Here is a 21841-nt window from a genome sequence, read left to right as displayed (position 1 = left end):
GTGAGCCGGCATGGAGGCGGCTTGAAAGACGGGACTGGACCCTAGTTTCTATATGCAGATCTTGTATTACTATTAGCTACGACTTACCATTTTCAGAGTCATGAAGATGGAGAGTAGGAAAATAGAGAAATCCCCTGAACGGCCTTGATTAGTATGGCGTTGGACATAGCCACCTTGGTTAAAGGAGCTGGTATGGGCAATAGTACTTCTTCTCCTCTGTTATTTTAATAATGATCCAATAGTCACTTTCCATCTCTATGTCTGTTTCTTGAGGTTATAGACGTGTTTCTGGCTTTGCGTAGTGGTGGATAGTCGGTTGCCCTACGAGTCAGCATCATCTTGGAGACACCAAAAAAAGAAGATTCCAGCTACGAGCTGTTACGGGTCATATTTCCTGGGCCATCATGGTCTTTCTGCCACGACCTGCTCGCCGGCGGTTCATCCTCGTGTTTGCTAGTCTCTTCATCTCTCTCAGCGCCGCTTACCTCCTGCTACCCCCCGGCTCTCCAATCAAGTTGTCTGTCACCTTTAATACTTTTCGACTGTTGAATTCGCTCCGCGTGTCAACCACGAACCGAGACGCATGGTTGGACCAACGTCCTGCGCCTTACCCGCTAAGCCTACGCGAGGACGTCGGTTACATTGTCAAGACGGGCTATGGCACACGACAACGGGTACCTGCACTGATCAACGCCTTCTCCCACAGCGGTGACCTTCTAGGCGAGGAAAACAGCAACTTTATTGTCATTGGCGATTGGACGGCGACAATTGAGACGGTTGATGGGTTGCCTAGCGTGCACAATGTTGTAAGTTTGATGATGGAGACCAGAGTTGGCCCGTCGCTACAAGACCATCCCCGCTTCGGGAAGTACCGCTCTCTCCAAGAAGCCATAGACTCCGCCGACGAGGACAAGGCGAGTGAGCTTGGACAGAGATTTGGGTGGGAGTTGGACGCCTTGAAGGTAGCTCATGGGGGAAAAAAACCACCCCTTCCCCTCTCTACCCGTGTGTTGTAGTACTACTGCTAACATCTGAGCGGTCAAGTTCATAGCAGGCATGGAGTTGGCTTACAGAAAGATGCCTAGCAAGAAGTGGTACGTTATTCTTGACGACGATACCTTCTTGATCGGGCCTTCATTGTATCTTCTTCTAAGCCACTTGGATCCCGCCAGGTCATGGTACATAGGCAATGCGGTAGGCGATTACAAGACTCGATTTGCACATGGAGGGTCTGGTATCTTGCTCTCAGGAGACGCAGTGCGGCGATTATTCGATCGCCCCGACATCGTCGCCCAGTCATATATCAACTCGCTCGACGAGACATGGGGGGGACCGACTGGTAGGGTTGACGCTGATCAAACTGGGGATATATCTCGACGAGCGGTATAGCCACCATTTCAACGGTGAGCCCCCCGAGATGGCCCGAGTGCTGGGAGACCGCCTCTGCTCGCCCCTCGTATCCCTCCACGGCCTCCGCAAGCCAGGGGCCATGGAAAAAATCGGCCATGTACTCTCCGAGAGGAAGCAGCCCGTGGTCTGGGGTGAGCTGTGGCAGCTGTTTGCCAACACTTCACTCCAAAACGCCGGCAGCGAGCTGGTACGTCAGATGCGGGACTACGTGGGGCCGACGGGCGACGAAACCACGGAATGGGACGAGATCGTATCGGCAGACGCGTGCCGCCTCAAGTGCCGGAATAGGAAGAGCTGCTTGGCGTGGACTTATGATAGAGAGACACGGGCATGCCGCGCCAGTCCTTGGATAGTCATTGGAGACGAAAAAGCAGAGACGAGAGAGTCAGGGCTCGACTGGCAGGCGGTGGAGCCCCTGCTGCAACAATGCGGTCGAGAATCCATGTAAGTCGGCTGCCGTATGGTCTTGGGGCCTTGGCTTCCTGCAGGCGGATGAACATCTCCCAATGGGATACGATCCTATAGGATAGATTATGAGACATCATCTATATAATGCATCTCTGCAATAACACGGTTGTACTTGTGCGGAGAGATACGTACTTTTGCTCGCTGGTAGGGCTACGGAAGATTTGCCGTAGTGAAACTGCTTCGTATTATGCCATATCGAAAAACCGCCTGCATGTGATATGATACTACTGCGTGGCCATGTTCAGCACGGGCACACAGAATGCATGCCTGCAGGCAACCTGTAGCATTTCTCCGCACACGATGACTAGGGGCTATCTGCCGCGTCAATTTAGGCTGGTAGCGAGCCTGGCCGTCGATTAAGGAGGCGGAGGAGCAGAAAAAGCAAAAAAAGAAGCATGGGTGAGCAGCCCTAGCTAGCAGTACCTAGCAGCCTCTGTCTTTGCTCATTGCCAAAGAAAGGGGACGGGCCTAGCAAGGACATGGAGTGGCTCGGTATTTTTCGGTGGCTCGGGCGGCCTGCATACCCGGACCTAGAAAGAGATCAGACCAACATTGCAGGAGGTTGTAGGGAGTACAAACAGCATGCATAATGCGGAGTTGGTTTCCATAAATGGATTTTGAAGTTTGCTGGATGCATGTTGGTACGTGGTGGTGGTGGTGGTGACACCACTACTACCTACTAGAGTATGCATGTCTCTGCCAACAAGGAGACTGTCTCAACGCCTCAGGCCCGAACAACGGTGAAGATGCAGCCTTGTCTCGTGATGGTATCTGTTGCGACTCTGTCCTGCCACCTCTACCGCACTAAGTCTTCCCTGCTTGCGCACCCCAGCCGCACGAAGCCATACTTGTACAGGCACTTGCAGTCCGTATCTGTGCTCTGCAATATACAGTATGGTGATGGTAATAGGGGGGGCCCAGAGCCAGGCTTCGAAAAGTGGGCCAGAGCCAGGCCGTCTTCAGCTTCAGTTGGCAATGTGACGCTCGATGGTCAGCTTCTTGTACCAGTAGTTGCTGTTCATCACCTCATCTTTGCTTTCAATGCTGCCTGGATGACTACCGGTACCCGTACAGTATGGGTAAGGGCGGCAGCGGCAGAATTAGGAGTCTTCAAGACTAAGAATCTTACCCAGAACTTTGCTGTTCGCTTATCTGAATGTACAGCTAATTATCCCGATTGATTTATACGGAGATTGCAGTGCGACTGATGCCTCTAACAACAGCCGATGGCACCAGTGTACAAGTTCAATGGGCCAGCACTTTTAAACAGACGCTTCGCCTTGTGGAGCTGCCGACAAGTCGCAGAGCCGGCAAGTTAACTCATGCGGCTAGATCCTCCTTGCATGGTGGGCTGGCATGAAGCGTCGATAGTGTCTTCTCAACCGACATCGTGCTAGCAGTAGACTAAAAAAGCCAACAAGAGGGCACGGCATACTCGTGCTAACAGCATACACGTCCATCTTGACCGCGGATGCTGGCGACGTGCCGCAGTGTCACCCTCCCAGCCACCTGGATCCCTGCAGCGGTAACGGAAGTGCGTTCCGGGGCAGATACTTGGGGATGAGCGGTGCGGTCTGCATCATGGAGGTCGGGTGTGCGACGTACGGAGTTGTGACACTTGAAGTCGATTGCAGGCGTCGCAGCGCGTCCGAGGCACCCATGGGGAAGTGCTGCCGGGTTCATCAGCCATACAGAATGGCAGCTCCTAGATGCTGGTATGTGCGGCTGTCGTCCCTTTTGATGGCCTGCCAAGGCTCTCGCTGAGAGCCAGGCCGATCCTTGATCCGTAACTTGGCAACGTATGGGCCAACATACACGGCGATGATGCGGTACCGACCTTTCTGTAGCCAATGCTAGGTATTCGTGGCATTTGGCGGCACCTCTATTACCTACTTGTAGTAGGTATAAAGCTACAAGCATCAGCCGTAGCCCAAAATGATCTTCCTCCGGGCTCTCACAGGCCATAGTAAAGTAGCGCCTCGGGGGACTATTGGTATTGACTGCATTGTCGTGGTGGAGTGCGGAGCAGCTGTTGCAACAGAGTGGCTGCGGCTCTCCGTGACCGATACTGCAGCCTCTCGCCTCTCGCCTTGTCGAGGTAGCAGCCGTTCCCTTCCTAGCACCCCTACTCGACGCACTCCGCACACGGGATAGGATGACTGCCGCTGTTGTCAGCACATGCATCTTGACCTTTGTGTGCTTTCTATTTTCTATCCCGACATCTTGCTGCTACCTCCACTTCTCGGAAGGATTCATATCCAGTCGATCTCGATCATGTGAAGAGAAGTAGTAATCCGGAGCTGCTGGCAGACTGCTAGTCCGCAAAGAAATTGCGCGGCCCAGGGCCAGGTTGTTCAGCTTTGGGTCTCATTTCTTCCTTGGGCGATTTCAGTGCTCGGTGCCAGCCTATCAGAATGCAGTGAAGTCATCTGCTGGGAAACATTAGTTGGCGTTAAGTGGTGATGCTTGTCAAGTCGTAGCCCTTCCTATCAGCGGCTGGCTTTTAGCCGCTGGTACGGAGTAATAGGAGTAGAATAGCAGTGGGTTTCATGACGATAAATGACTGGGACTTACACGTAATTGTACCAAATCGTAGTCACGGGAGGCCGAACAGACTCGAGACGATCCACAATATAGGTACCTGCTCTGTACGCACCAGCAGTAGTATTCATGGGCCCATGCTGGGGTATAGTTGCAGACCTGGAGGAGGCAACAAGCCTTTTTGGAACCTAGAAGGTTCGGTGAGCTCCTCTTCTCGCTCTCCCGCAAAGAAAGCGGCTCAATTGCCTCGCCTGTATATCGACACTGCTAGTCCTAGTAAGAGCGCTACTCCATATTTGTCACTCGGATGAGGAGTGGGTTAGGCGTTGGGAGCTGGATTCTTGGTAGCGAGAAGTTCGATTGACTCGTCTCCAAAATACCGTTGTAAGCATTGTCTCGGGTATAATCGAAGCCAGATATTTCAGTACACTGTACCGATCTTGATACTACCAGCTCGCCCCCTCTCAACTGACTACCTGGGCATCGGCGAAGCATCCGGGGGCTGCAGTGCAGCACACATGTACAAGCAGTATAGGCAGACCATATGCAAGCACAAAGCCGGTGCTCGCATGTAGCTCTCACCGTTATGAGCCGATTCCCCCTGTCACCACGCTACCTTCCGTCGAGCCGGAATTTGAAGCCAGGGTTGTAGTGGTGCCGCGATTAGCTGCACCTGGCAAGAGAAGTACAAGTAGCATTACCAGTATGATACTGCTACCTTCTTGAAGCACTAGCGGGAGCCGCTTTCGTTCTATTTCCAACGCGCGGATGTGACGATATAACGCCAACATATTGTACATAGCTGAGCCTGGATTCTAGGAGACAGTAAAACACCTTGTCTGAAGAGACATTCTGGCATGTACGTACCCCGCATACGATGCCTGAAAGTACTCGTGTGACCTGCGTACAGGTACGGTTGCGTTGAAGACCGCCGGGGGGTGAGAGAAGTGCTTGCTCATGATGCCGTGACAGCAGATGCGCATGCCAAGTGGCACAAAAGTAATCAATAGGTTGTCTGCACGGTGTCTCCAAGTTGAGTTGCCATACGAGCATGTCAAGTGTGAAGGCCTTCTTTTACTCGTGTCTATCGCTCGCCAATCTGCATCTCCATCGATCTTATCTCCAGACAGGCGTTATCGCGGCGTCTCTTGGTGCCGCTTGCTTATGGCGAGAGTGCGGGCACCGGACTATACATGTAAGAGGCTCCACGAGCATCAGAGGTTAGTGGAACGCACTGCGTATTTGGTCCTAGAAACTGTTAGCCGACGACTGGGTTGCTGTTTGTGGGTTGTTTGTGGTTTGTGAGGGCGACGGGCCAAGAAGAAGCCCACCTCGCTGCCAAGTGCCTCAGTGTCTCTTGGCAAAGCGCAGGTGCTCCATCTCGTGCAGCCTACAGCAGAGCATTGGATACACCGTAACTGCAGGGAACCCGGCGTCAATGGCCCTGTTGGTAATCATGTGCAAGTAGTAGGGATGGAGCAGATGTTCAGATGGATACAGCTGAGCCGGGTAGTTTCACCGAGAACAGCCATGCGGTGTCGTTATCTCTCGGCGGCACGTGTCTTATCTGGCTTCTGGGCAATGTGTGTACAAGTACGTACATGTATGTATTCCAAGTCTGCCCTTGCGCCCCTGGCATTGGGAGGTGAGCTTTTGCCATTTTGCGGGCAATGCTGCTTGGTACGTACTGCGCCAAGGTTCCTTCTGATGTGACGAGTAAATTCAAACACTTGGGTACCTCATTTGTTTAAATGAGAGCCATCTAATGCCACGCCTCCATACGCGTTCTTAGATGATAAATGGCGCTGCGGCTGCTAGTGCTGGCACCACCAATATGCGGCGGCGGAGGGTGTGATTTGATGTGATTTGGTGTGGTTTGGTATGAGATGGCAATACGACTTCGTACATGTATGTACTAAGAATATGCCGTCGCCAGAGGCCAATCCAATAGATCTTCAGGGTTGCCCGTGCAGCTGGACAGTCGATTGGACCGGGGCAACGGCAATCCGGCCGCCTTGCCGGGCCATGCACCCCTCCAGCCCTCCATCACCAACAAGCATACCTGTACTGGAGGTACTGGAGGTGGTGGTATCGACTGTACATTGGACCTGACACGGGGCACAGCAGCTAACTCAGCTCTCAGCGAACCGGCAGCTGTCCGTGATGGCTCGCTTACTAGTCCGGTCCCAAATGTTGCTACCTTGCACGGGGCTCCGCGACTATAATAGCCATCAGTATTTTAGTGCTACTGCAACAGAGCAGTGAGTATGTAGGTAGACAGGATGATCGATATACGAGTATACTACCAGGAACATAAAAGTGATCTATTACTACTACTGGAAGCTAGCTGATATTGTGGTTGTGTGGTTCTGGTCTTGGTTCTGCATCGCATCTGCGTCTGCGTCTGCATCTGCAGTGTGCATATCGCCAATGAGGCGGCCTTTGCCTGAATTAGTTGCCGCTACGCATGTAGGTACTACCCAAGGTACTGCTAGCCCTGATGCAGTAGCATGAGGTACTGCGTCCTCTGCTGCATCTTACATGTACAAGAGTTGTGTGCTTTGTAACCTCGTCATCACATTAATGTACGAGTACTTTGCATCTGCTTGATGCAATCTTCGACGTCTGCCTTCATTTCAGCTAGCATCCATCTGCTGGAGAGGGGTGCTGGTACGCTGTCTCAAGGGCCTCCCTATCTCGGACTGTCATCATCTTCGTTTATCCAATTAATTGGTTCCTGCTCGGCCAAGGCTCCGACCAATTGCTGAGGTCCAAACATCTGCCCTCAGTCCGAGTCTCCTAGAGGTCATCGTGTGCCTTGTACACGTACCTGTAGGAGGCAGCTCCGGGAGCTGGCAAGGAGCTGGCAGGGAGCTGGCACTAGCAGTAGCCGAGTAATTCCCCCCTGGTCCTGGCTGGGGCCGACCGCTAAATCACAGTCGAGGTCTGAGCTGCGCAGCAATAATGGATGGCGCTGAGGCCGTACCTGTACTCCGTTCACAGGCGCCAGCGGCCCTGCTGGGGGCCCGCCCACAAGCCGACGGAGCACTTGGACGGGACCCGCAGGTACCGGTACAAGCAGATGCAGCTCCTGCTTCGTTCTGCGGGAGCTTACCAGTACCTTGTCTGCAGCAGCACCGCTCTAGGCTCTCTGCCTTGCCTCATCTGTGGTTGGCTTTTTTTTGCGCCGCGCTGCATATCACAAACAACCATCTCCTTCTCCACGACGACCCAGAGCTTTCAGCCCGCCAGCCCTCCAGCCCTCCTGCCCTCCCTTCTCTCCTGTCGCTTCTCGCTACCGGCCCGGGGTCACGTCCCCTGTTCGACCAGTCCCATGCCGCTCCATAAATTTCTAAATTAAACCAGACCTAGAAAATGGTTCTCTCCGGAGGAGGAGGTCGCGAAGGCGACGAGTCGGCCACCGCTTCGACCATTGCTCCTCATCCTCAACTTCAACCTGCTTCTCCCACAAAAGCAGTCTCTGGCGAGCTACCGATCACAGCGTCCACCTCCTCAGAACCGACTCCCACTGCCGTCGCCGCCCCTACGCCCCCCCTTAGAAGAGCAGACGGAAGAGCACAAGGAGCCGCGACAGCAGCAACAACAGGAACCGCTACAGCTGGGCGAACAGCAGCCGCCGCCGCAGAATCACGAGCCTCAGACACAACCGCCGCCTTCCCAGCAGAACGGTACGGGCCGGGAGGCCGAGACAAACACTACTACCAACACCACCGCGACCCCCGAGTCCGAGTCGGATATGACGAGCCACCGGCCAGCGGCTCTCCATGGCCTACACGCTGGCTATCCCACCAGCTCGTCCTCGTCGCCAATCTATGCCTCCCATGCTGCAGGACTTCCGACCACCCAATACGCCTCGTATCCCGCAGCTACAGCCGCAGCTCAGCCTGACGCATACCGCGTGAGCCCCGTGGGCACTCCTCAGATGTCGTTGCCCAGCATGCGGACCATCGACGCCATGTCGCAGCAATCCGTCCCTCCAATGCCTCACCATTCCATGTCCATGGCCATGAGCATGCCCCTTACTGCCGTCTCGGCGGCCCCTCCATACTTCGCAAGCCACTCGACGCCTCTACCTTCCAACTACGGCTTCTCTCAGGATAGCCTGTCTCGATATCCTCTCCCTCACGATGCTCGACTGATGAACCACCGAGGCCCCAAGAAAGTACGTTTCACAAAAGCAGAGGACACTCTTGGTCCAATTGGGCCCGGAGAATGCAATTGGGCTGTTTTCTACCAGAACTGGAGCTGATATGGTGGCACGCAGGAAATTAAGCGACGAACCAAGACGGGCTGTTTAACATGCCGCAAGCGACGTATAAAGGTGCGAGGATGCAAGCCCACCCTCATCCCTTCCCAGGAGCCAATTCAACCCGGCTTTACATTTTCCTGCGCATTTACCCTTCCAATTGTCATTACAAGATTTCTTTTCTGCGATTTCTTCGTTTGTTGTTTTGCCCTTTGTTTTGCGACAATCTACGTTGGAGCTGCATGCGGTAGCTTAGGTGGTGGTGCGAGGAAGGGAGAAAAAAAAAAGCGGCCCCTCCTATCCGAGCTGAGGCTGCCGGCCGAGGGAGCTGAGAAACTTTGAAACTCGTGGCGCGCCTATAAACCCGCCCGAGCGTGAGACTCAGCGCAATCGCACCATTGCAAACCTCTTCTTTATCCCACTCGCCAGCCAGCGACTGCCTCAGCGCATCTTGTCCGCCCTCCAGTCTCACCGCCAGTGGCTTGCGATTCGCTTCTTCTCTTTTTCCTTGCCCTCTACATTCGCCGTCATTTTTGTCAGCTAGCCTTTTGCCGTCCCTCTCTATGCGCCTGCTGCGAAACTTGCACTGACACCCTTCTCTTCTTGCAGTGTGACGAGACGCACCCAACCTGTAACAACTGCAGGAAATCGAAACGCGAGTGTCTGGGGTACGATCCCATATTTCGACAGCAGGCCGGTACGCCCACTGGGACCAGCGCGCAGCCAGTGTCGAGCAACTTGTCACAACCCTCAGAATCCTCTTCCGTTGCATCTACGCAGCAAGGGTCTGCGGTTGGACAATCTCCGGTCCAGCGCTTGGTCAACACGTACGGCAGCCAGTCGCCGATGCTGCCAAACGTCTATGCCACAAGCTCCAATCCTTCTACTCCATCCATCACACCAAGCAACTACAACCCTTTATCTACACCCACCTCGGCACCAGCCTTGTCTCTGAAACCCGATCTGGGCTACAGCTTTTCTTCTAATATTGATCACACTGCACGCTCTACGGCCTCCATGTCAAATCAGCTGTCCCTATCGGGGTCCGATAATAGCTACTTACGAGGTGAGACTGGCTATGCTCCGTGCTGCTTGTCATAGCTATGGAGGAGAAGAAAAAGTGAAAACTGAGCCGGGTCGCTAATCCGCTTGTCGTTTGTGTAGCCAAAAAAATGAGGATCGACGAAATCATTGATCTGTTAGGCCCCCCCCGCACCCGCCCAGCAGATAAGCCATACCGAAGAGACCTTCAATGAGATCACAAAGGTCTACCATGAGATGTATGCGAGCGGACTCAGCGCTTTTTTCGAAACAAGCTGGTACTATTTCACTGAGAACGGCAAGATGTCGTTCCCCAAGGATGCTAATCTCATCGAGCACATGGCGACCTTTTTAAAAATTCTCGAGGGTGTCAGAGCCAATGACCATACCCAGATGGCGTATTCGGGGGTGTTGGAAACCAGGATCGTGTGGGAGTTGGCTTGTACAGCATACCAAATGCCAGATAGGGCGACCAATTCCATGCGTCACAACTTGCCGCCCGACAATGATGCCATCGAGGCTAGAAACCGCCTTCAAGTGGTCGAGGCCTTGCTCTGCGGCGATGAGCTGCTAAGCAACCCTCTGTCGCCACCAGTTGCAGATGCCGACCACCATCGCGTTCGCCAATTTGACTTTTGGTACAGCCTGGCCGAGTTCGTGCGCAAGAGGGACAATCCCAACGCGCCTGCGGTCGTCAAGATGAGAGAGGATGTTCTGAGCCGGATGCGCCACCTTTTGGACGGTCGCGAGAATCGCGACGTCCTCTATTCTATAGCTGTCGTTCGCGAACTCGCTCCAGACTTTGATGCTGGATACGCTACAACCATTCCGCAGCATTTGGATGAAACAGATCCAAAGAACAGATTGGCTGTCGCATCCAAATTCATCCTTGATGAATCACAAGTCACTGGCGGCACTACCAACGTCGTTCGCCGCTTTAGCGATATCGCCTCGAGAGCGTTTGTCAATCCTGGAGTAAACATCGCACGAAGAGTATAGCGTCTTATTCATCTTGAATAGACGAGATTATCCGACTGCATATCTTGCGCCGGCTCTTTGAATAAAGCTTTTCAATCAGCCAAATTTGTTTTGTCCTCGAATGCTTCTTTAGCCCACATCAGCATTTAGCATATCGGCGCAAAGGTGTTCGTTCTACTGCATCAGTTGAGAAACTCTTGCGAATATCAGACTTTCTTATTACATCAAACTGAGGCAGGACTACAGACCTTGCCATAAACCGTTTTCCCTTTTTATTTTTTTTTACTTGTTTAAAAATACATCACCTTTGAGTCTTTTCACGGCGTTTGGACACCGGATAAGGAAAGGAGGTAGGCATTCTCTGCTCGTTACCAATTCTTTTTGTTGCATTAGTTTCTTTTGTCGGCGGTTCTTTTGTTCCAATGTCACACTATACAGCGTGGGCAAAGTCAAGGCGATTCACACTGCCATACTATGTTGTCCATTTGGCTGTTGCATATTGCTCTCTTTGCGGCGCCTCGTGTCCCTTTTTACATACAAAGTGGAGCAGGGCCGGCGATGAAGAAGAGTAGAGGAGGATCTCTCGGCCTGCAAGAGGAAACGATGCTATAGGACCTGCGGCTGACCTTTCGGTCCCCTTTTTGGGGCAGCTGTTTGGCTGGGCGAGCAAGGCACGGAGAGCAAAGGTGAAGAATGAAACGAAGATAGACATTTTTCTTTTTCTGTCAAATTAGAAAGGGAAGGGGTTCGTTTTTTGTTTTTGAGCACAATGGTCCTGGAATGGGATTATGGTTTGGGGAAGGGGGTAGGTTTATAGAATGGGCGGTCCTATATACACGGGCTGCAATCAGAAACTTTGCTTCTGACTTCAAATTGAAAAAAAAAAAAAAAAGAATACTGCTCACACAATATCAGCGAGCAAACAAAATTTCCTTTCAAAGTGTCTTTTTCTTTCATGCGTTTCTTTTGTTTTATTTTCTTAGTGTTTAATATAGTAATTTGGAACTATTAGGTAGGCTTACATATAGATTAGGTACATTATATATACACACATATATATCCATCTCATCTCATATTCAGCATATTCTATCAATCAGTGGTATCTTCCCTTTTCTTTCCTATAATCCTTTATATGTTTTCTTCGGCTTAAATGTGATGACGTTGGATAGTCATTACTTTTCACCAAAATTGCCAAACCAGATGCTATCATCCGGTCTCATTCCTGTAGTGACGCCCTCAAGGCCACACATAGCCCTCTCTTGCTCCTTGACAGACCATCCCCTGACGACGTCACTCCTTACCAGCAGCTGCATCACCATGCCCGATTCAGCGTGCCACATGTTGTGACAATGAAAGGCCCACATGCCGGGATTGTCGAGAACGATGCGAATGACAGCCCAACTATATCCCTCTACCGTGACGGTATCGCGTCGGAGGGGATTGTTCTCCAGGTCGTGCTGCTGGAGAAAAGCCGGAAGATCTTCCTCTGAGGGGGGATACCCGCCGCGGCCTTGGACAAGGACGAAGAATTTGTGGCCGTGGAGATGGAATGGGTGATTACCGTCGTCGAAATTGTTGATGGCAAAGTCAATGGTGCGAATGCCCTCGGTTTGGATGACAAGCTCCTTTTTGTAGTCGTAGGCGAGGTTATTGACAGCGATGGGGGAGCCAAGGGAAGTCGCATTTGCAGGTGCGTCGAGAAAACGATGGAGTGAGGGATGAGTCATATTGAGATGCCAGGTGGATTGGTTAAAGAATCCACGTGAGAGGCGCCAGTCTCCAATCATGAAGCTGGCGTCGAAGCGCATGTATTTGTCTGCGGGTGGCGGGTTCATTGAAATGACAGGATGTAGAGCGGAAACGTTTAAATCGCGACATTGGACTTCAATGGCGTCGGGCCAATCCTTGCTGTTTGGATCTTTGTCTAGTGCTTTAGTTTCGGGAGAGGTGTAGCGGATCACAGCTCGGGTCTCGGACTGTAGGCGACGGTTTTTGGTGGTGAAACAGTGAGTTACCATGCGGGCCCTCATCCAAAAAGCATCGGCAGTGGTGACATTGGTTTCCAGGACAATGCTATAACGCTGTGCTGGGAGGATGTTAAGACGATGAAAAGGCTCAGGAAATACATCGGTGCCGTCGACTTCGGTAACATAAAAGGGATGTTCATCCCACTGAATTTGAAACTCGGCAAAGGCTCCAACGTTGATAATGCGTAGACGGTGTCTTTGACCGGCAGCAAGGTCAAAGACGGGAGCTGTGGCATTACTGGCGTCACAGTCCCAGCCTTCAAAGTCCTTGCAATCACGCATACCGCGACCATTGATGAGACCGTTGTCGGGAACAGGCTCATTATTCTCCATATCTGGTTTGAGATAGTCCATCAATATCTCCGAAGTAAGGTTATGATAGTGATCTTGAACCATGACAATCCTATCAGAAGCATATTCCAGCTTCTGCAGAGTGGTTCTCTCGTCCTTGGAGTGAACAACGACAGGTCCAACTAGGCCATCTGAAGCCTGAGCACTATGATGAGCATGGTACCAATAAGTGCCTGACTGGTTTTGAACTTGGAATTCGTAAGTGAAGCTTGAGTTGGGAGCAATAGGGCATTGAGTAATGCCAACGGCACCATCCATAGAATTGGTGCCATTCTGAAAGAGTCCGTGGAAGTGCATTGAGGTAGCATTAATAGCTTTGTTGTCAACAATGACACGAATGGTGTCGCCATCGTTACACTCGACCAGTGGCCCGGGGAACTGGTTGTTGACGAGTATCATTGGCCGAAAGACGCCATCAGGGTTCAAGCGTCCGTCTACAATCGTCCAATGGTATTCTCTAACAACAGGGGCAGCGTCGAAGTCCCAAGAATTCGATAAGACGTACTGCGAAGCATCTCTCAGTGTTGGCATACTTGATATTTCTTCCTCATGCTGAATGACAATCAGCTTGGGATTGCTTCCATCTGAATCTTCTGACGCATGTTCGGAACCAGGCTCGGCATCGACCTCATTGTGATCAGTCTCATCCCCAATGGGAGGCTCTCCCAACTCATGGGTGTCCGAAGACGATTCCTTGGAAAGTGCCTGAAGGCTAAAGGGAACGATGGATAGTGCCAGGACAGAGATGGTAGCAATGAAGAAGCAGAGGCCCAGCTTCCATACAGACGGCGGGCGTGGTCGAGACTGACGGAGAGGCGTTGAGCCATGCGAGAGACGAATGAATGGCTCATGCTCACTGAGCTCCTGATACGCCTCTTCGTCCGGAGCATCAGTCGAGTCTCGCTGTTGACGCACTCCGGCAGCGTCCATTGCACTCACCGTGGACACTCTCGAGGATGGCGAGCTGCCAGGGCCAATATTGTCATGGTACGGCAAGCTCCGAGTTCGGGCACTGTCAATGCTGTCGCTTTCACCAAGACGAGCCGAGTTCATAGCTCTTCAGCCCGGCATAATTGTCCTATGAGAAGACAGGGAAATGCAGCTATAGACAGCGCTGCAGGAAGTAGGCAATCCGACCTGACGGTGTGCCGACCAACCGGGCCAAGCCGAGCAACTGGAGCAGGGCTGGGGCTGATAACGAACCACTCCCGGGAAGAAAGACCGGTTGATGACAGCTCCGGTATCGAAAGCGGCGTAGCTGAAATATGAAGTGAAGTTGGCCGGACCAGCATGCAAAGAGGCCAGATGGAAGTGGCAGTCCACATGTGACAGCAGAGTGCGGAGGGAACAACGTTTAGGCGTCCGGGAAAGGCGTGTCAGCGGGCGTTGAAGCGATTGGCGCGGCAGGGTCCGCTGGAGATCAACAGCTTCCAGAGCTTCTGTAAGAACCTTGAGCCGGTTACAGCGTCTGGAACGCGGCGAATGCTGGACAGCAGCGTCTCGGCTCAGATTCGCCGATTGGAGGCCTGGAATGCAGGGCAAGACAGCTGAGCAGAACCTGAAGCCTCAGCGGATGAGGCGGCACACGATGCTCTCAATTGCGGTTGAATCGACAACGCCGGCCACCTCGAGATGCGCCTCTCGACGGCTTTGTATCCCCCACGTGTCGGGACGGCCGACTAGACAAGAAGCGATTCTGTGGCGGACCTGCAGCGCAAGCTCCCGGCGTTGGGCGCTGCGGCTTTGCTCCATAGTAAGCTGCTAGGAGCAACAAGATACGACTAAGTCTGATGCCTCTTAGTGATGTGGGCTCCGAGCTCTTGGCTGCCGTTCTCGTACTGGGTGCGAGGACGGAGCGATGCACTACGTCGATCCGTGTAAGTTTGACAAGCCACCGTGAACTTGGACGCAGGGTTCTTTTGAAGACGCGTGTTTTTTCAGCCAACACGAAATATGTCGCCTCGGTCAACAAATGAGCGGAGGCCATTTACCAAGCACAGCCTAGACTACACTCGGCGTCCAGCCTGCCTGGTATGGGTGGATAGCATTGCCAGCATCGAGCACATGTCGACAGGGTTCGTGGAGAAGGACCTTCCACCGGCCACAAAACGCTGCCAGGTGTGTTGGGAAAAGAGCGGGACTGCAAAGGGAGCGAACGAAAATCGATACTTTGCGTAACATTGCATCGACTGTCTCGGAACGAGGCTCTATTAAACCCGACTGCCCTGCCCCATCTGCGGCGTCCTTCCTTTCTCCATCCTCCCTAGCAAAGCCCACCAGGATCGTGACTGAGGAAGAGATTTTCAATATGCTGTCCACGGTTGTCTCTCTGCTGGCCGCTGCCAGCTTGGCTTCTGCCGGCGTCGTCAAGGAGCCTTGCGCGCCGTCCAAGCCCGTCAAGACCACCACTGCCTGGGAGTCGGTCTATACCGCCACCGGCACTGCTGCTGTTGCCGCTGCCGCTGCCACGGCCAAGACCAGCAGCCCGACCAGCCACGTCAAGGGCAAGGCCTTTGACCGCTTCGTGGTCGTCTACTTTGAGAATCAGGACTTTGACAAGGCCGATGGTGACCGTAAGCTGAATGCTGCGACAAGATACGTCTGAGGGCAACGCTGACAGATCCATAGCCAACTTCACTTTCTTCTCCAAGAAGGGCATCAAGTTGACAAACTACTTTGGCGTCACTCACCCATCGCAGCCCAACTACCTCTCCTCCGTTGCTGGCGACTACTTTGGCATGCAGAACGATGACTTGTACGCCACCGACTTCAATGTGTCGACTGTCATCGACCTTCTCGAGGATCGTGGCATCTCTTGGGGCCATTACGAGGAAGACATGCCCTACTCTGGCTACGAGGGTTTCAACTACGTCAACACCAAGAACGGTGCCAACGACTACGTTCGCAAACACAACCCTGCTATTCTCGCCAACAGCGTAACCCACTATGAGCAGCGCCTGTCTCAAATCAAGAACCTGTCTCTCATCGACACTGGCAGGTCCATGTTCCACAAGGACCTCAAGGAGAACAAGCTGCCTCAATGGATGTTTATCACTCCCAACATGACCTCTGACGGACACGACAGCACAGTCGCCGTCGCTGGCAAATGGTGCCGCACTTTCCTCGAGCCCCTTCTCAACAACAAAAACTTCATGCAAAACACCCTGGTGCTTCTTACCTGGGACGAGAGTGAGACCTACACTACTCGCAATAACATTCTTGGCATCTTGCTCGGTGGCGCTGTCCCCAAGCACCTTGTTGGCACTACTGACAACAACTTTTACAACCACTACTCCGAGATTGCTACCGTCGAGGCCAACTGGAACCTCCACACTCTGGGTCGCTGGGATGTTGGTGCCAATGTCTTCGATTGGGTCGCTCAGAAGACTGGCGACCGTCTTCGCAAGTGGCCATCCACTGAAGCGGCCGACAGCTACTTCTGGAATGTCTCATATGCCGGAATCTTCAATGAGGATGGTGGCAACCACGAGTACCCAGCCCCCAACCTGAAGCTCGACCACAGCTTCTCCGGCCGCACCATTCTCCCTTCTATCAAGAAGACTTGGGAGAAAACCACGCTTGCCTCCTACTACGCCGATACCATTGAGGTCTCCGACGGCCTCAACCCTCCCAAGGGTTACACTCCGGTTTCTACCAGCGACTAAGTGTTGCTCTTTTGTGAACCAAGTCCTTTGAAAGATATATAATGTTACTTATTTTAGCTTTGTATTTATGCGGTTGTTGAAGTTGGAGTAAGAGTGAATGATACGGCTTGATAGCTTGGCAGTCACTAGCAGAACACACAAAACATAAAAAAATTACGCGCCAATTGGCAGCTACCTACTATCTGTAGCAAAGTCCATGATGTCTGCGTGCACTATACATGCCTCTCTTTTCATATTGAATGATCAACCTCGTCGACCGAGGGCAAGGAAAATAAAGCAAAGAGCGGTCATGGCGACCTGCTCCCTTATCGGCGCGGCTTAGACTGACTGATTTACATCGGCTTGTGCACGGCGCCACCTCCGGCACTTCAAAAGTCCCCAGCTTCCTAGTCGGGCAGCTCTCCAATTTTCTAGCCACCAACGAGAAAAGAAATCCCATCTATCATCCGTCGCTGTATCCATCGTGCTGGGTTCCCCTCTTTTCTCTTATTAGTATGGTTATGAATTTGGGGCTTATGTAAATTGCTTTCTGCTTCTTCATTTCCTTTTCAAAAGTCTTCCTTCGTCGTTGAACAACTGTACAAAGCATAAATTGAAACTACCTTCATAGACCGAATAGACAGACCACCTCAAATTCGGGAATAAATATGTAAACAAGAGAAAGGAAGAGCAAATCCATCGGGATCCCCGCTAGAGACGCACGTTGATGTTGGCGGCGGCGCCACCCCACGTCCATAACCAAGGATCCCTGCCTCTCCAAGAAAGGTCCCGTTGCCCCAGTCTTGTGCAGCCCGTCTGCCTGTCTTTCTCCGCGCTTCCTCCGAATCAGCGTTCATGCGTTGTTAAGCACAGGGTCTTTTGGAGGTGCACGTGGGTCGGGATTGAGCATCTGCTTGGAGCAGCCACCCCGTCCAAGTGAGTGCCTGGATCAGCCTTTTCGCGGCTGGTCGGCAGGAGAAGTGTGCCGAAGGGACCTTTTTGTTCTTCCTGTTGATGAATACAGAGCGGATTCTTTTCCCTTTGAGGTGACAATGGCCCCATCGGTGTCCTGACTTGGATTGGTGGCGAGGAGGATAGGACGCAGAGATGGGGATGCGTGAGCGGGCTGCGCAGCTGGAATGTCTGTCCCGGGATGCAGATAGTACTACTATTTGTTAAGGCGATGTAACATGCGTGCAGACGCAAGGGTGTTGACTCAGGATATTTGGTGCCGGACCGCATGCTCAACTGATCTAGTTGGACATCTTGTGCGCCGGCCAAGTGACTATTCTCAAGCTCGTGCTACTACATACTTCTTACCACCACCAAAATCAAGAGAAAGTTCTACGGGAATTGACGTGAAGTCTACTGAGGAATTCAATATTCGATTGTGCTACCTCCATCTTGTCTCAAACTGCTATCGATAGCTTCTTGGCTGATGCGCTGATTCACCTTCCACGCCTATTCTCTACCCCCCATCTCGCTTTTCCATCCTCTTGTCCATTGAGCAGCTATCCCACAGCTCGTCACCTCCATCACCTCTCCGCCTATCCCGACAACCCACAGCGATCATCATGTCGAAATCAAGAAGCCCTCTCCTCATCCGATTCCTCTCAGACTTCACCCTCGGCTTCTCAGATGGCTTAACAGTGCCCTTTGCCCTGACCGCGGGCCTCAGCTCCCTTGGCCGCACCGACACCGTCATCTACGCCGGTCTGGCTGAACTCTGTGCGGGAAGCATCAGCATGGGCATTGGCGGCTACCTTTCTGCGAAAGACGAATTGCCTTCGGATCAGGCGAAAGACCGGGATGGCGACGAGGAAGAGCTCAAGGGCATGCTGCGTCAGGATGCTGGGATGGATGGCATGGATGAAAAGAATAAAGATGCGCAAGAAGTGCTTGTGAGGCAGCATTTGGAACCTCTCGCTCTGCCGGGTTGGATGGTTGCGGATATCATGTCGACCATCAAAGAGCGTCAGGGCTTATACGATACAGCCCGCCAATTACAGTTTGCGCGATCTGAGCTCTCCGCCGGCGAGAGCTCATATAACAGCGATCAACTGCCCATTTCTCCAGTTGCTTCCGGTATTTCCATCTCGCTAGGCTACATCATCGGCGGCGCCATTCCTCTACTGCCGTACTTTTTCGCTGCGACTGTCGGCCTTGGTCTCCGATGGAGCATCGCAGCGTGCCTGGTGGCGTTGATGTCTTTTGGCGCAGGTAAGAGCTGGTTGTTGAGGAGCGGAAATGCATCTAGCAGTTGGATGCACTGTCTCTGGGAAGGACTGCAGATGATGATTCTGGGCAGCGTGGCTGCGATAGCGTCGGTCTTGTGCGTGTCGCTGCTAGGAGGGGGCGAAAACGAGATGAAGGGCTGAAAGTATCCAGAGAGATATTTTGTTCTTTCCATTCCCCTGGAATTGGGGGAATAGACATGGGTAATTATATAATTATGGGAAATACTGGCGTTGGGGACTTTGGCGGCAACACACATTGAAGCGCAAGCTATACATTTACATGCATCAAATCTTGCAAGTGTTGAATCATTCCTAGTTGCATACTTGTGGCTTGAAGCAAATATTTCAAGAATAGCTTTGTTTGCCTATGAGAATATAAAATTTTTATGTTATAAGAAAAAGCTTTTAGCATAGTACGCACCACGCGGTTGCCTTTACCAAGGAATGTGAAGCTTCAACTCAGGTTGGGAAATAATTTGAGAGACTCGAGCTCAGAGGAAGAGAGGTGTATATACCATATGTGGATTGCGAAAACGCTTCAGGGCACAATCAACATCGACGATACCTGCAAAGTTGATGCTGTAAGTTAGACTTATTGTTGAAGCTGAAGACTATACTAATAGAACTGATAACTTTAGTACTACTGAACTTGTAGTGCCTACGATCTGCGACTTGATTCCTCCTCTGCTTAAAGTTTCGGAGCGTCGAGTTTACCTTTCTCAGTGTCTTCAGCAGACTGTCCCCTCACTGCGCACGTCCTGGAGGCCTCTCCTACTTTCGAAAAAAGCACCGTCATGCTTTTCGCCAAAGCCAAGAGGTGTATCGTCGGCTGGACTGTTGCTGTCTGGCGATCACGAATGAGCGCTTTGTGAATATTGAGGTGGCAAATTGGTGAAAAGTGGCATACACTTGTTTGAGGAGTTTGAGTTTGTGTGTAAAGTAACTGATTTGATGTATCTTGAATTGAGCCATGTACCAATAGGACTTTGAGCCATGAGGAAAGTCTAGTGTATCGTTGGCACTGCTAGACGTACTGATGACCCGGCATAGTCATCTAACATGCGACGATACCCATGTGAGGCAACTTGTCGTGAATGTTAATTATTTCATATTAACGTGGGACGATGGCTAATAGCCAAGCATAAACGCACTCATAATTATTACTTAACATCTACCCTATCTCAGCACAACTACTGTGAAGAAGCTGTTACAAGTATCTCCATTGCTTGGTAGCTTCCTGAAGTGATCCAGTGATATCGATCGGCTCGATCCGATCAAGCTAACTGAACTTTATGCCAATCCAATCAATATGTATTCGCAGGAGTCATCCGTACTTCAGGGTTGTAGAGTTGTTGCTCAGGGTAAAAGCTCTGTGAAAGATGGTACGCGTATCTGTAATTCACTAGATAGATGAGCATACAGGGGCATGTATAGAAAGCATAAAACAAGCTCTATACGGCCGTATCATGTCAAATGCAGTTTGCATTAAGAAAGTTACCAGGCAAGAGATGAAGTTGCTGTTTGTACCTCAGTGATGCTCTATTACGTATAATGAATGGCCTTCAGGAGTGGGAATTGCCACTCGGCAAATTAAACAAGCATGCCTGCAGTATCTAACGTATAGAACCAACATCCAAGCCCGGTGTTTGGGCTTTTAGCTACAAATTATCTCAACAAACACTTGCTCTTCTTCCATAAAAAACAAGCGCATTAGTGTCGGAAAGTGGGTGAAATCTACCTACTGTCACTGATAGGTAAGTGAGTATATTGATGGCAATTCATTGGGCTCTTCTTTATCAAATAAAGAATTAAACAAAAAAATAAGTATGGATGATCAAATTGGTAAACATGCAAAAAATGAAGCCAACTCTCAGTGTTGGTGATGTTATAGGAAAAGCCCAACGCGGGGGTCGAACCCGCAACCTTGAGATTGTAATACAGAACGTGTACCTCATAAGAGTCTCACGCTCTACCGATTGAGCTAGCCGGGCAAATCATGTGACGTACAGCCAATCAATGATCACCAAACTGAGCTCGAGGCTTCTAGTTGTGAAGTAGTGAATTACTCTTACATATGGATCTTTGACTATTGAGTACACGCCACCGATATAGATCGATGGCTTGCGCTTGAAAGACACATTAGTAAACGTTGTTAATAGCAATGCCTTTCCAGAACTTGTAATGCGGAATCTTGCTTTATTAATCAGATGTTTCTTTGATACACGAATGCTGTCTTGATATGTCAAATCATGCACCCTCATTTAAATAAGTAAGCTTCCCATGATGGGTACTATATTTTCTCAATCATTTTCTCAATCATTTTCTCAATTAACATTAACTTTTAACCTTTTATAAGCTGCAAAGCAGTGAATTTCATAGTTGTATATTCTTTAAATCCTAAAGTTGGTGCTTCTTTGACTCTCTTCGGATATTTCAGAAATGCAAACGCCAGCTCATACCGCTATGCGGATGCCTGCATGGTCGACGACCAACCTTGCCTCTTGCTCAGTAATGTGGCTGTACTTAAACGCCATAACTGCTGCCAAAGACCTCCACAGTACATGAAATAAATTCAAATGATGTTCATTTACTTCAAATGTTCAAAATACGCAGTCTATGTAAATTTGCATACCGATTCTATGGATACGTATTGCGTAGGTAGTTTTAGTCAGAACCTAGGCTAGGTACTTGGTTATATCAGCCATGGGTAAACAGAGCAGCAATTGTAACTGCCTTATAAACGAGACTATAAATAAATATTATCACTCCATTGTGATAAGCATATTACCTATTAATTATAAGCACAAATCTTTCAGAACCATACGTGTAAAGTAGGACTCTTTCAGAAGAAGTGGGCTCCATCGAGCATGATCAGTA

At 51.1% G+C, this 21841-nt stretch overlaps 8 protein-coding genes and 1 non-coding gene across 9 annotated transcripts; 6 read left to right on the top strand and 3 right to left on the bottom strand.

Annotated features, from left to right (window-relative positions):
- Positions 1 to 404: 404 nt before the first annotated feature.
- On the top strand, positions 405 to 1389 carry TrAtP1_004417 (uncharacterized protein; the record flags this gene model as incomplete). The annotated part of the gene is made up of 2 exons (XM_066112288.1): positions 405 to 962; positions 1045 to 1389. The coding sequence occupies 2 exons, from the start codon at positions 405 to 407 to the stop codon at positions 1387 to 1389; spliced, it is 903 nt and encodes a 300-aa protein (XP_065968371.1).
- Positions 1390 to 1417: 28 nt separating this feature from the next.
- On the top strand, positions 1418 to 1858 carry TrAtP1_004416 (uncharacterized protein; the record flags this gene model as incomplete). Its single annotated transcript, XM_066112287.1, has 1 exon — positions 1418 to 1858. One exon carries the CDS (start codon positions 1418 to 1420, stop codon positions 1856 to 1858), a length of 441 nt encoding a protein of 146 aa, XP_065968370.1.
- A 1513-nt stretch (positions 1859 to 3371) lies between these two features.
- TrAtP1_004415 (uncharacterized protein) lies at positions 3372 to 3539 on the bottom strand (the record flags this gene model as incomplete). Its single annotated transcript, XM_066112286.1, has 1 exon — positions 3372 to 3539. The coding sequence occupies one exon, from the start codon at positions 3537 to 3539 to the stop codon at positions 3372 to 3374; it is 168 nt and encodes a 55-aa protein (XP_065968369.1).
- A 4255-nt stretch (positions 3540 to 7794) lies between these two features.
- TrAtP1_004414 (uncharacterized protein) lies at positions 7795 to 9942 on the top strand (the record flags this gene model as incomplete). The annotated part of the gene is made up of 5 exons (XM_066112285.1): positions 7795 to 7896; positions 8039 to 8602; positions 8705 to 8761; positions 9296 to 9752; positions 9851 to 9942. 5 exons carry the CDS (start codon positions 7795 to 7797, stop codon positions 9940 to 9942), a joined length of 1272 nt encoding a protein of 423 aa, XP_065968368.1.
- A 22-nt stretch (positions 9943 to 9964) lies between these two features.
- On the top strand, positions 9965 to 10726 carry TrAtP1_004413 (uncharacterized protein; the record flags this gene model as incomplete). The annotated part of the gene is made up of 1 exon (XM_066112284.1): positions 9965 to 10726. The coding sequence occupies one exon, from the start codon at positions 9965 to 9967 to the stop codon at positions 10724 to 10726; it is 762 nt and encodes a 253-aa protein (XP_065968367.1).
- A 1025-nt stretch (positions 10727 to 11751) lies between these two features.
- Positions 11752 to 14541, bottom strand: TrAtP1_004412 (uncharacterized protein). The gene has a single exon (XM_014083401.2). It carries the CDS (start codon positions 14134 to 14136, stop codon positions 11878 to 11880), a length of 2259 nt encoding a protein of 752 aa, XP_013938876.2. The 5' UTR covers positions 14137 to 14541; the 3' UTR covers positions 11752 to 11877.
- TrAtP1_004411 (uncharacterized protein) lies at positions 14528 to 16937 on the top strand. The gene is made up of 2 exons (XM_014083945.2): positions 14528 to 15656; positions 15712 to 16937. The coding sequence occupies exons 1-2, from the start codon at positions 15392 to 15394 to the stop codon at positions 16746 to 16748; spliced, it is 1302 nt and encodes a 433-aa protein (XP_013939420.2). The 5' UTR covers positions 14528 to 15391; the 3' UTR covers positions 16749 to 16937.
- Positions 16938 to 18301: 1364 nt separating this feature from the next.
- Positions 18302 to 19105, top strand: TrAtP1_004410 (uncharacterized protein; the record flags this gene model as incomplete). Its single annotated transcript, XM_014083944.2, has 1 exon — positions 18302 to 19105. The coding sequence occupies one exon, from the start codon at positions 18302 to 18304 to the stop codon at positions 19103 to 19105; it is 804 nt and encodes a 267-aa protein (XP_013939419.2).
- Positions 19106 to 20859: 1754 nt separating this feature from the next.
- On the bottom strand, positions 20860 to 20955 carry TrAtP1_004409. The gene has a single exon. It is a non-coding gene; the product is annotated as a tRNA-Lys (tRNA).
- Between the last annotated feature and the right edge of the window lie 886 nt (positions 20956 to 21841).

Source organism: Trichoderma atroviride, chromosome 2 (genome assembly GCF_020647795.1).
Source record: "Trichoderma atroviride chromosome 2, complete sequence".
NCBI classification, from domain to species: domain Eukaryota; kingdom Fungi; phylum Ascomycota; class Sordariomycetes; order Hypocreales; family Hypocreaceae; genus Trichoderma; species Trichoderma atroviride.
Note: the sequence above shows the minus strand (reverse complement) of the source record. Positions and strands in the feature narration are given on the sequence as shown.

What these genes read in the sequence shown, in the direction of transcription:
- TrAtP1_004412 (XM_014083401.2), bottom strand. Translation starts at nt 14,136, where the DNA reads ATGAACTCGGCTCGTCTTGGTGAAAGCGACAGCATTGACAGTGCCCGA.
- TrAtP1_004411 (XM_014083945.2), top strand. Translation starts at nt 15,392, where the DNA reads ATGCTGTCCACGGTTGTCTCTCTGCTGGCCGCTGCCAGCTTGGCTTCT. An exon ending in TGACAAGGCCGATGGTGACC is followed by an intron (nt 15,657 to 15,711) that starts GTAAGCTGAATG and finishes ACAGATCCATAG; the next exon opens with CCAACTTCACTTTCTTCTCC.